The 11182-nt window shown below is 46.3% G+C and overlaps 1 protein-coding gene across 1 annotated transcript in view; it reads left to right on the top strand.

The window, feature by feature from the left end:
• Positions 1 to 675: 675 nt before the first annotated feature.
• The window catches only part of LOC311121945 (epithelial discoidin domain-containing receptor 1-like), a gene marked incomplete at its 3' end in the record, with an annotated part of 31784 nt that continues 21277 nt past the window's right edge, over positions 676 to 11182 (top strand). The window contains exons 1-5 of the mRNA XM_084196374.1: positions 676 to 834; positions 4355 to 4457; positions 6505 to 6580; positions 6847 to 6999; positions 7315 to 7462. Of these exons, the coding sequence (XP_084052500.1) occupies positions 735 to 834; positions 4355 to 4457; positions 6505 to 6580; positions 6847 to 6999; positions 7315 to 7462 (580 nt within the window). The remainder of the gene's footprint in view (positions 835 to 4354; positions 4458 to 6504; positions 6581 to 6846; positions 7000 to 7314; positions 7463 to 11182) is intronic.

Here is an 11182-nt window from a genome sequence, read left to right as displayed (position 1 = left end):
TGTATTATATTGTGTTATATTGTATTGTATAAACTGGGTGGTTCGAGCCCTGAATGCTGATTGGCTGACAGACGTGGTATATCAGACCGTATACCACGGGTATGACAAAACATTTATTTTTACTGCTCTAATTACGTTGGTAACCAGTTTATAATAGCAATAAGGCACCTCGGGGGTTTGTGATATATGGACAATATACCTCGGCTAAGGGCTGTGTCCAGGCACTCCGCGTTGCGTCGTGCATAAGAACAGCCCTTAGCCGTGGTATATTGAACATATACCACACCCCCTCTGGGCTTATTGCCTAAATATTGTATTGTGTTATGTTGCTTTGCCCCAGGCTGAAAGAGTGTCTGTATGAAGGTGATTTTCCAAATGGATGGGTCCTCTCTAAGCCTGAGGATTTAGTGGCGTTTCACTCCAATGAGTCCATGGTGTCTGGTTACACATGAACAGGGCTGACAGACAGGGCTTCAGTTAGTCTTAATAAATCACAGAGGAAACTACTGTATCTACTAGACTGGATCTGGCATTTAGACAGAAACCCATCCACACGGATTATCACTTAACTCTCTCTCATTCTTCCTACTCTCTTTCATGATACAAAATAAAGGATTCATGCATTCTGTAATCTTCTAATCCTTCCTCTCTCTCTCCCTCTCCCTCTCTCTGTCAGGTATGCCTGTGGTCGTCAGCGCGTCTCCGGACAGGTAACCAGGTGTGTCACTGTTGCCATGGCAATGCCAGAGCTGCGGCTGTTGCCTGTCATCATGGTTACTGTCGTCCTTGTGGCGTTGTCGGCTGCAGATGACCACGAGTGGCACTTTAACCCAGGTGAGAGGTCAGGTGTCAGACAGGAAGTGGCTGCTTAAGATCAAGGTCAAATCAGATCCCCAGAATATGATTGGTTAATTGTTTCCAGGTCGTTATTGTTAAAGTGAATGAGTTCTCAATAACCTACCTAGTTAAAGCCAAGGTAGATAGTAGACAGACTAGGGATTGATGATCATTGACCAATCTGCCAGGTTTAATGCAATTTGAGTCACAACAAGGGAAAAAACTATAATCAGAACAGAAATGTGTTTTACCTTCAATTAAAAATATCACATATTCCCCCTCTAAGAAATGTCAGACAATTCCATCCCTGCCTCACCCATTGCCCTATCCTCCTCCTCCACCCCTCCATTCCGCGCCCTCTCTGCCTCTCTCATCTACATTCTCCTCACATTCTTGGATGTGTGCCTTAAGTCTGTCCATCAGCTATCAGCAGGTCCGTGTCTCCTAGGCAGCCATGTGTAACAGGAGAGAGATGGTAGCAGGGAGATAGAGCCTCGGGTATTCAACCTCACTAATGTACAGGCCGCTCATCAACCTGTCAATCATACAAACAGAGAGAGGCGAGGGAGGGAGGGAGGGGAGGAGGGAGGGAGGGAGGGAGGGAGGGAGGGAGGGAGGGAGGGGAGGAGAGGAGAGGGATAGAGAGAGTAGAGAAAATTAAACTCAACAAGGTGAAACCAGAGCTGCCGTTTCCTGTCACCTCCAGGGTAGAAGCAGACAATGAATTATCTGACTCCCACACACACACATGCACACACACATGCATGCACACGTTTGTGTCATCTGATTTGATCCATATGGTTATTATTTCCACACCGTTGCTGTGGTGATGCTACAACAAGTATTTTATAGGAGGAAATAGCCCATTAGTACCGGGATTATCAACTGATGTGAAGAGTGAATAAAAGAAGGGAAACACCCACCATGTGTGTGAAAGGGGTAGAAAGAGAGGGAGAAAGAGAGATGGAGCATGGGAAGAAAGCCAATGGAGACAGAGATAGGGCAATGACAGAGAGATGAGTAAAAAGAGAGATGGAGAGGCCTAGAGAGAGAGAGTTTTATTGGCAGCTTGGTAGTGATGTAATGAAACAGGCCTGTCCGTGTGGGGGTGTAGGCGGTAGATGTGTGTGTCTCAGAGGGTTTATCTTCCAACCCCACATTCCTATCCACTGACTCACTGACAGCAACTGAGTTAGAACTTCCCCCCTTATCATCCCCCAGTACCCCCCCCCCCCCATAGCACTGACAGCATCAGTTATCCACACCCCCCCACGCCCCCATATCACTGACAGCTTCAGTTATCCACACCCCCATATCACTGACAGCATCAGTTATCCACGCCCCCATATCAATGACAGCATCAGTTATCCACACCCCCATATCACTGACAGCATCAGTTATCCACGCCCCCATATCAATGACAGCATCAGTTATCCACACCCCCATATCACTGACAGCATCAGTTATCCACGCCCCCATATCAATAACAGCATCAGTTATCCACCCCCCATATCACTGACAGCATCAGTTATCCACGCCCCCATATCAATGACAGCATCAGTTATCCACCCCCCATATCACTGACAGCATCAGTTATCCACCGCCCCCATATCACTGACAGTATAAATTATCCACGCAAAGCAAAGCATCCATATCAATGACAATAACTGAGTTAAATCCCCCCCCCCCCCCCACCCCACTAGCACCACCCCATTATCGCCCCTCATTTTCCATCACATCACCATCACCACCCCTCCACACACCCCAGTTGGTAGCACCATCCTGTCTCCCACCACACCCCCTTCCTTTCATATCAGCTGGCCCACCACCACCACTCACTGTGACATAAGACTGGTTCTCTGCCCTCCATTTGGTCATGTCTGGCCCTGCAGTGAAGTCATTGCAGATAGCTAAGTCGTTTGATAATGCCTGGTTGATATATGCCTGTAGGACTGTTGTCTGGGCTGATATTTGAACTGGGCAGAGCTGTCCATTTAATTGGTTAACTGTCTATCCTATGTCCTCCTCTTCCCCTCTTTCACTATCCCCTCCACTTCTACCTTCTCCACTTCTTTCTCCTCCTCCTTCCCCTCCTCCTGCCCCTCTCCCTTCTCCACTTCTTTCTCCTCCTCCTTCCCCTCCTCCTGCCCCTCTCCCTTCTCCACTTCTTTCTCCTCCTCCTTCCCCTCCTCCTGCCCCTCTTCCTTCTCCACTTATTTCTCCTCCTCCTTCCCCTCCTCCTGCCCCTCTTCCTTCTCCACTTCTTTCTCCTCCTCCTTCCCCTCCTCCTGCCCCTCTTCCTTCTCCACTTCTTTCTCCTCCTCCTTCCCCTCCTCCTGCCCCTCTCCCTTCTCCACTTCTTTCTCCTCCTCCTTCCCCTCCTCCTGCCCCTCTTCCTTCTCCACTTATTTCTCCTCCTCCTTCCCCTCCTCCTGCCCCTCTTCCTTCTCCACTTCTTTCTCCTCCTCCTTCCCCTCCTCCTGCCCCTCTCCCTTCTCCACTTCTTTCTCCTCCTCCTTCCCCTCCTCCTGCCCCTCTTCCTTCTCCACTCCTTTCTCCTCCTCCTTCCCCTCCTCCTGCCCCTCTTCCTTCTCCACTCCTTTCTCCTCCTCCTTCCCCTCCTCCTGCTCCTCTTCCTTCTCCACTTATTTCTCCTTGCCCTCCTCCTCCAGTTTTTACTCCTGTGCTCACCTCACCTCATCTGCCTGTTAAAGTGTTTTTTTAATACCTCTTCAGGGTTATAAGCTAATAGAAGGATATCTGTTTGTAATGACCTTGTCAACGCCTATTCTTCAATATTCATCATATGAGATTATTAATTAACATTGACTGTACTCTTTTCTTCCTGAGTGACTAGAAGAGAAATAAGAAGTGACAAGGACATTATTGGATATATGAGCTCCACTACGCAGTCTGAGGTTGCATCCCAAATGGCACCCTATTCCCTATATAATGCATTGTTTTTGACCAGAACCTTGGAGTAGGGTGCCATTTAGGAAAGATAGAAAATATAGAGAAGGAAAGATAGAGACAGAGATTACTTAATGTACAGGTGTAGGATCTTAATTTGATCACCTCTGTTGTTGCAGGACATTTCCTGCTGTGCAGGCAAACTTGTAGTGTATTCAAGGTTTAAAAATGCTTCTAAAGTTTGTAATTTCCACTTTAAAATGTCAGACTTGATTTGCCCTAACAAAAATGTCCATTAATTATAATCCACACAATAATTCATATTTCCTGTTGCTGCAGGATTATTTTCCTGCTGTGAGAAACAGGTCAAATTAAGATCCTACATCTGTACATGTAGCTATCATGCTACTCCAGGACATACTAATGTATGATAGTAGAATGCTCTATTCTGTCCTCGACTCTCTGTATGACAGGCATGATTAATTATGTTATGTAGTCTCTGTCTCATTCTTGTCCCCCCCCCCCTCTCTCTGTCTGTGTCTCCCTTTCTCACACACACAAACACGAACACACACACACACGCACGGCCGCACACACATCCATGCAGCTCAGTGTCGTTATGCCCTGGGGATGGAGGATGGCACTATCCCTGACTCTGACATCACGGCTTCCAGTGCCTGGTCAGACTCTACTGAGGCCAAACACGGCAGGTACATATGTCGGTGTGTGTGTGTGTGCGTGCCTGCCTGCATGTGTGTGTGTTTGTGTGAATGGCTGCATACCTTCCAAAGGGAAAAAGCCCAGCAGCTGGCCTGAATAGCTCTGTGTCAGCTGTTATGGTAGCTTATCTCTGTGGAGGAGAAGTGTTTCTGTTTTCCATGATTCTAAGACTCTGTGACCTTTGACATATGTGGGTCCTTTGTACCTCAATACTTTACTGTGGAGAGTGCAAATAGAGTATTCAAAATGTGTTTGCATGTGTGTGTGTGTGTGCATGCCTGTGTGTGTGTGTGTGTGTGCAATTACATTATCTCTATTCATGTCTGGTTCTGGGTCTGTATCTCTCTACCGTTGACTATGTCTGTTGTCTGTTGTCACCCTGTTTAAATCACATAGCAGAAGACTATTAGATTACAATACAAGGCTGTGGCCAGCATGTCGCTTTATAGCACATTAGGTAATGACATTACATTACCAGCCTATTTGTTAAAAAGGCAGATTCACATGGCCTATTACTAGACATCCACAGAGTGTGTGTGTGTGTGTGTGTGTGTGTGTGTGTGTGTGTGTGTGTGTGTGTGTGTGTGTGTGTGTTTGTGTGTGTGTGCCTCAGATTCCATGTCTCTCCTAGCCTGCCTTGTCTGAGATTGGTCTGCTGGCTGACTGTCAGTCCATGTGGAGGTGATTAAAGAGACACCAGAGACAGACAGAGAGAGAGAGAGAGAGAGAGATGGTGGGGAGAGAGATATAGAGACACAGAAGGATGGGGAGGAAAGAGATGGGATGGGGGGATAGAGAGGGTGATGGGGGAGAGAGTGGGGGGGAGAAAAAGAAGAGAGAGGGAGGGGAGAGATAGTATGAAGGATGGGAGGAGAGAGAGAATGAAGGATGGGAGGAGAGAGAGAGGGAGAGAGAGAGAGAGAGAGAGAGAGAGAGAGAGAGAGGGAGGAAAAAGAGATAGGGGAATAGAGAGAGAGCGGGAAGGAGGGATCGTGGAGAGAAGTAGGGAAAAATGTGCACCACTGTGATGGAGAGAGGAGGGGGAGATATAAAGATGGATGGAGGGAGGAGGACTGGTGTGTGGTTTTAGGGACGTGCTCATTGATATTGTCCCAAAGCAGCTGGTGACAGCATGTTAGATGGAGGGAAGGAGAGAGGGAGGAAGGGATAGAGGACTTGGCTGGTCTGAGAGTGAGAAAGAGAGAGAGGGAATAGAGAGTGATGAAGGGAATAGAAGGGGAAGAAGGGAATGGATAGAGAGAGGGGGGATAGAGGACTTGGATAGTTTTTCTCATTTTGTGATCTTTCATATGAATCATTTTGGCTGATGCAGAGGCCTGGTCTGTCTCTCTCTCTCCCTTTCTTCATCCATCCCTCCCTCCCTCTCTCTGACGTACTGTATGATGCAGTGAGGCCTGGCCTGGCTCTATCTCCCTCCCTCCCGCCTTCTCTCTATCTCCCCCTTCCCTCCCTCTGTCAGTGTCAGTGACCTAGTGTTCTGAATGGTAGATTGTGGTGTGCGTAGTCTCGGTTGACCTCAGTGGGATCACTGTAGTAAAACTTTATTAGCTTTCGATTCAACACTGTTGACAGGAAGAAATGTGTCTTGGTGTTAGGGCTGGTCTTTATGTGGTCCAAGTTTGGTTGCTTTATGTGGTCCAGTTCTCAGTGTGAATTTATCCTGATGCCAGCGACTAAGTGGTTTTACTGTGGTCTTTTTGTAGTGATAGAAAATTGTGGTCTCTGCAAGATGATCTCATTATGGAATCCATAAATTCATAATTCAATAACTCTCTCTCTCTCTCTCTCTCTCTCTCTCTCTCTCTCTCTCCTCTCTCTCTCTCTCTCTCTCTCTCTCTCTCTCTCTCTCTCTCTCTCTCTCTCTCTCTCTCTCTCTCTCTCTCTCTCTCTCTCTCTCCTCTCTCTCTCTCTCTCTCTCTCTCTCTCTCCTTCTCTCTCTCTCTCTCTCTCTCTCTCTCTCTCTCTCCTTCTCTCTCTCTCCTTCTCTCCCTCTTTCCCTCTCTCTCTCTCTCCCAGGTTGAGTACAGGAGAGGGGGATGGTGCATGGTGTCCTGCAGGAGCAGTGTTCCCCAGTGCTTCAGAGTACCTCCAGGTGAGACAGATAGAACACAGGCCTAATCCATGGGCTACAACCACATACTGTATGTGTAGGATTCTCTGTTTCCATTGGCTAGAGGTGCATTCATCCTGCCTATACTCAAATTTCATTGGGTTAGAGTTTGTGTTTTATTTAATCAAGGTAGAAGTTCCCTAGTTTCCCTGTGATGGAGGTAGAGGGTTAGGATGGGTTGAGGGACGCACTACATTAAAACTGACCTTAGATCAGTGACTAGAGACGTCTTGTTCTCTCTCTTCCAGGTGGACCTGCGCTCGCTGCACTTCCTGGCTCTGGTCGGTACCCAGGGTCGTCATGCCGACGGGCACGGCCAGGAGTTTGCCCGCAGCTACCGGCTCCGTTACTCCCGAGACGGACGCACCTGGATCACCTGGAAGGACCGCTGGGGGCAGGAGGTAAAGGGAAGTGTGTGTGTCTGTCTTTTATCTATCTAATGTATCTCCCTCCCCTTGGCTCTGCTTCTCTATGACTCATTCCATTATTTGTGTCTTATACAAACCTTTTATACAGCCACCCACTCACAACATCCTTGAATCTCACTAGTTTACTAATGCCCTTTTATTGATCATTCATTCACTATAATTTCTGTATTCCATCATGTCCGTGTTACTTTTTCACATCTAAATGCTGAATTATGCTATTCATGGTTATTCAGTGGGTCTTCATACTACTCTTGACTGTCTCTCTCCTTCCCTCCCTCACCCCCCCAGGTGGTGTCTGGGAATGAGAACACCTATGATGTGGTTCTGAAGGACCTGGGTCCACCCATTGTTGCTCGCTATGTCCGCTTCTACCCCCTGGCAGACCGGGTCATGAGCGTCTGTCTACGAGTGGAGCTCTATGGCTGTCTGTGGAACGGTGAGTCACACTGTGTGTGTGTGTGGTGGGTGTGTGTGTGCGTCCGAGCGTGTGTTCGTGTGCGTGAAAGAGAAAAAATAATGAGAGGGATTGAGGATGCATAAATGGATGTGTGGAAGACTATGTCCTTGTCCTTAGGTGGACCCACGGGGGGGGGGGGGGGGGGGTGATCTGAACTGTAGAAACAGACAGACAGACAGAGACATTCACAAGAAGACCTTGGAGGATCATATGACATCACACTGTATCTTCTCAGACACCTAGTGGGATGGTCCACGAGAACATTACCTTGAATTACTTTACTGTCTGTGTGTCTGTCTGTCTGTCTGTCTGTATGTCTGTCTGTCTGTCTGTTTGATAGTTGGGAAGTGTGTTTGGAGGGGTTGTGTGTGGGTGTGGGTTTAGCGCAGATTCATTAATAAAAAGGTTGTTCTGGATAAACCAAAAAGGGTTGTACAGTGGCTTGCAAATGTATTCACCCCCCTTGGCATTTTTCCTATTTTGTTGCCTTACAACCTGGAATTAAAATGGATTTTTTTGGGGGTTGTATCATTTGATTTACACAACATGCCTACCACTTTGAAGATGCAAAATATATTTTGGTGTGATCAAACAAGAAATAAGACAAAAAAAACGAAAACTTGAGCGTGGATAACTATTCACCCCCCCAAAGTCAATACTTTGTAGAGCCACCTTTTGCAGCAATTACAGCTGCAAGTCTCTTGGGGTATGTCTCTATAAGCTTGGCAAATCTTGCCACTGGGATTTTTGCCCATTCTTCAAGGCAAAACTGCTCCAGCTCCTTCAAGTGGGATGGGTCCCGCTGGTGTACAGCAATCTTTAAGTCATACCACATATTCTCAATTGGATTGAGGTCTGGGCTTTGACTAGGCCATTCCAAGACATTTAAATGTTTCCCCTTAAACCACTCGAGTGTTGATTTAACAGTGTGCTTAGGGTCATTGTCCTGCTGGAAGGTGAACCTCCGTCCCAGTCTCAAATCTATGGAAGACTGAAACATGTTTCCCTCACGAATTTCCCTGTATTTAGCGCCATCCATCATTCCTTCAATTCTGACCAGTTTCCCAGTCCCTGCCGATGAAAAACATCCCCACAGCATGATGCTGCCACCACCATGATGCTGCCATCAAGCAAGCACGTATTTATGCAGATATGGTATAGGGTTCACTCACCATGACCGTTAATTTACTGTCTGGTTTGGCCTGAGATGAAACGATCCAGTTTTACCACAGATAAGAGACACTACAGCACAGAGGATGATAGATGGTGTGTTCCATGCTCACAGAGCACCAGTGAATAACACTGTATTTATGGGTGGCTCACGTCTCCTCTCTCTCCTCCTCCCTTCACACAATGGCTGGCTGACTGGCTGTAAATCCAGTCTAGTGCTGAGCCTTAATGCCTGGGATCATTGCATCTGTATGCATCGCAAATGGCACTAGCTATTCCCTGAACAGGGCTCTGGTCAAAAGTAGTGCACTATATAGGGAATAGGGTGTCATTTAAGACACAACCTCTGTGTGTCTCTCTCTGGGGATAGATAATAATTGACTATCTTCCTGGAATCATTATAGTCCACTAACACTAGAACGTGTAGATTCCACAGAAATGGCATGCAGAGATTTCTCAGCACACATTCCTGTTCAATCATCTCATTTTACATTGTGGCGGGGGAACGGGTATGCTATGTGGTTGGTTTATTGTGCAAGACCCCAATGGGACTGAGCCCATGTCCCCCACACACACTCATGCTCATGTACAGACACGCACCCACACACACACACACAAAAACACACACGCACACACTCCCTCCCTCTGTAAAAGCTGTGTTTATTATGGATTTGAGCACTGAAGGTATAGGGGCTAGTTACAGTGAGTGACGTCAGGCCTGTGCTAGGAGAACATGCTGATTAGCCATACAGGCTGGCTGGGGGGAGAGAGAGTGTAATGTTTCACTGACTAATGTTCTATAGAGCTGGTCTGGTCTGGAGAGATTTCTGCTGTCTGTGTGTTTCTCCATCTCCTGAACACAGGCTTAACCAATGTGTGTAGTTAATGTGTAGGTGAACAGGCGATGGTAAAGATGATGTACAGTTGAAGTCGGAAGTTTACATACACTTAGGTTGGAGTCATTAAAACTCGTTTTTCAACCACTCCACAAATTTCTTGTTAACAAACTATAGTTTTGGCAAGTCGGTTAGGACATCTACTTTGTGCATGACACAAGTAATTTTTCCAACAATTGTTTACAGACAGATTATTTCACTTATAATTCACTGTATCACAATTATAGTGGGTCAGAAGTTTACATACACTAAGTTGACTGTGCCTTTAAACAGCTTGGAAAATTCCAGAAAATGATGTCATGGCTTTAGAAACTTCTGATAGGCTAATTGACATCATTTGAGTCAATTGGAGGTGTACCTGTGGATGTATTTCAAGGCCTACCATCAAACGCAGTGCCTCTTTGCTTGACATCATGGGAAAATCAAAAGAAATCAGCAAAGACCTCAGAAAAGAAATTGTAAACCTCCACAAGTCTTGTTCATCCTTGGGAGCAATTTCCAAACGCCTGAAGGTAACACGTTCATCTGTACAAACAAAAGTACGCAAGTATAAACACCATGGGACCACGCGGCCGTCATACCGCTCAGGAAGGAGATGCGTTCTGTCTCCTAGAGATTAACGTACTTTGGTGCGAAAAGTGCAAATCAATCCCAGAACAACAGCAAAGGACCTTGTGAAGATGCTGGAGGAAATAGGTACAGAATTATCTATATCCACAGTAATACAAATCCTATATCGACATAACCTGAAAGGCCGCTCAGCAAGGAAGAAGCCACTGCTCCAAAACCGCCATAAAAAAGACAGACTACGGTTTGCAACTGCACATGGGGACAAAGATTGTACTTTTTGGAGAAATGTCTGATGAAACAAAAATAGAACTGTTTGGCCATAATGACCATTGTTATGTTTGGAGGAAAAAAGGGGTCCTTACAAACCGAAGAACACCATCCCAACCGTGAAGCACGGGGGTGGCAGCATCATGCTGTGGGGGTGCTTTGCTGCAGGAGGGACTGGTGCACTTCACAAAATAGTTGGCATCATGAGGAAGGAAAATTATGTGGATATATTGAAGCTCAAAACATCAGTCAGGAAGTTAAAGCTTGGTTGCAAATGGGTCTTCCAAATGGACAACGACCCCAAGCATACTTCCAAAGTTGTGGCAAAATGGCTTAAGGACAACAAAGTCAAGGTATTGGAGTGGCCATCACAATACCTGACCTCAATCCTATAGAAAATGTGTGGGCAGAACTGAAAAGGCGTGTGCGAGCAAGGAGGCCTACAAACCTGACTCAGATACACCAGCTCTGTCAGGAGGAATGGGCCAAAATTCACCCATCTTATTGTGGGAAGCTTGTGGAAGGCTACCCGAAATGTTTGACCCAAGTTAAACAATTTAAAGGCAATGCTACCAAATACTAACTGAGTGTATGTAAACGTCTGACCCACTGGGAATGTGATGAAAGAAATAAAAGCTGAAATAAATCATTCTCTCTACTATTATTCTGACATTTCACATTCTTAAAATAAAGTGGTGATCCTAACTGACCTAAAACAGGGAATTTTTACTAGGATTAAATGTCAGGAATTGTGAAAAACTGAGTTTAAATGTATTTGGCTAAGGTGTATGTAAAC

Source organism: Coregonus lavaretus, assembly GCF_964263955.1.
Source record: "Coregonus lavaretus genome assembly, contig: HAP1_SCAFFOLD_4436, whole genome shotgun sequence".
NCBI lineage: Eukaryota > Metazoa > Chordata > Actinopteri > Salmoniformes > Salmonidae > Coregonus > Coregonus lavaretus.
This window is presented reverse-complemented; position numbering and strand designations above follow the sequence as displayed.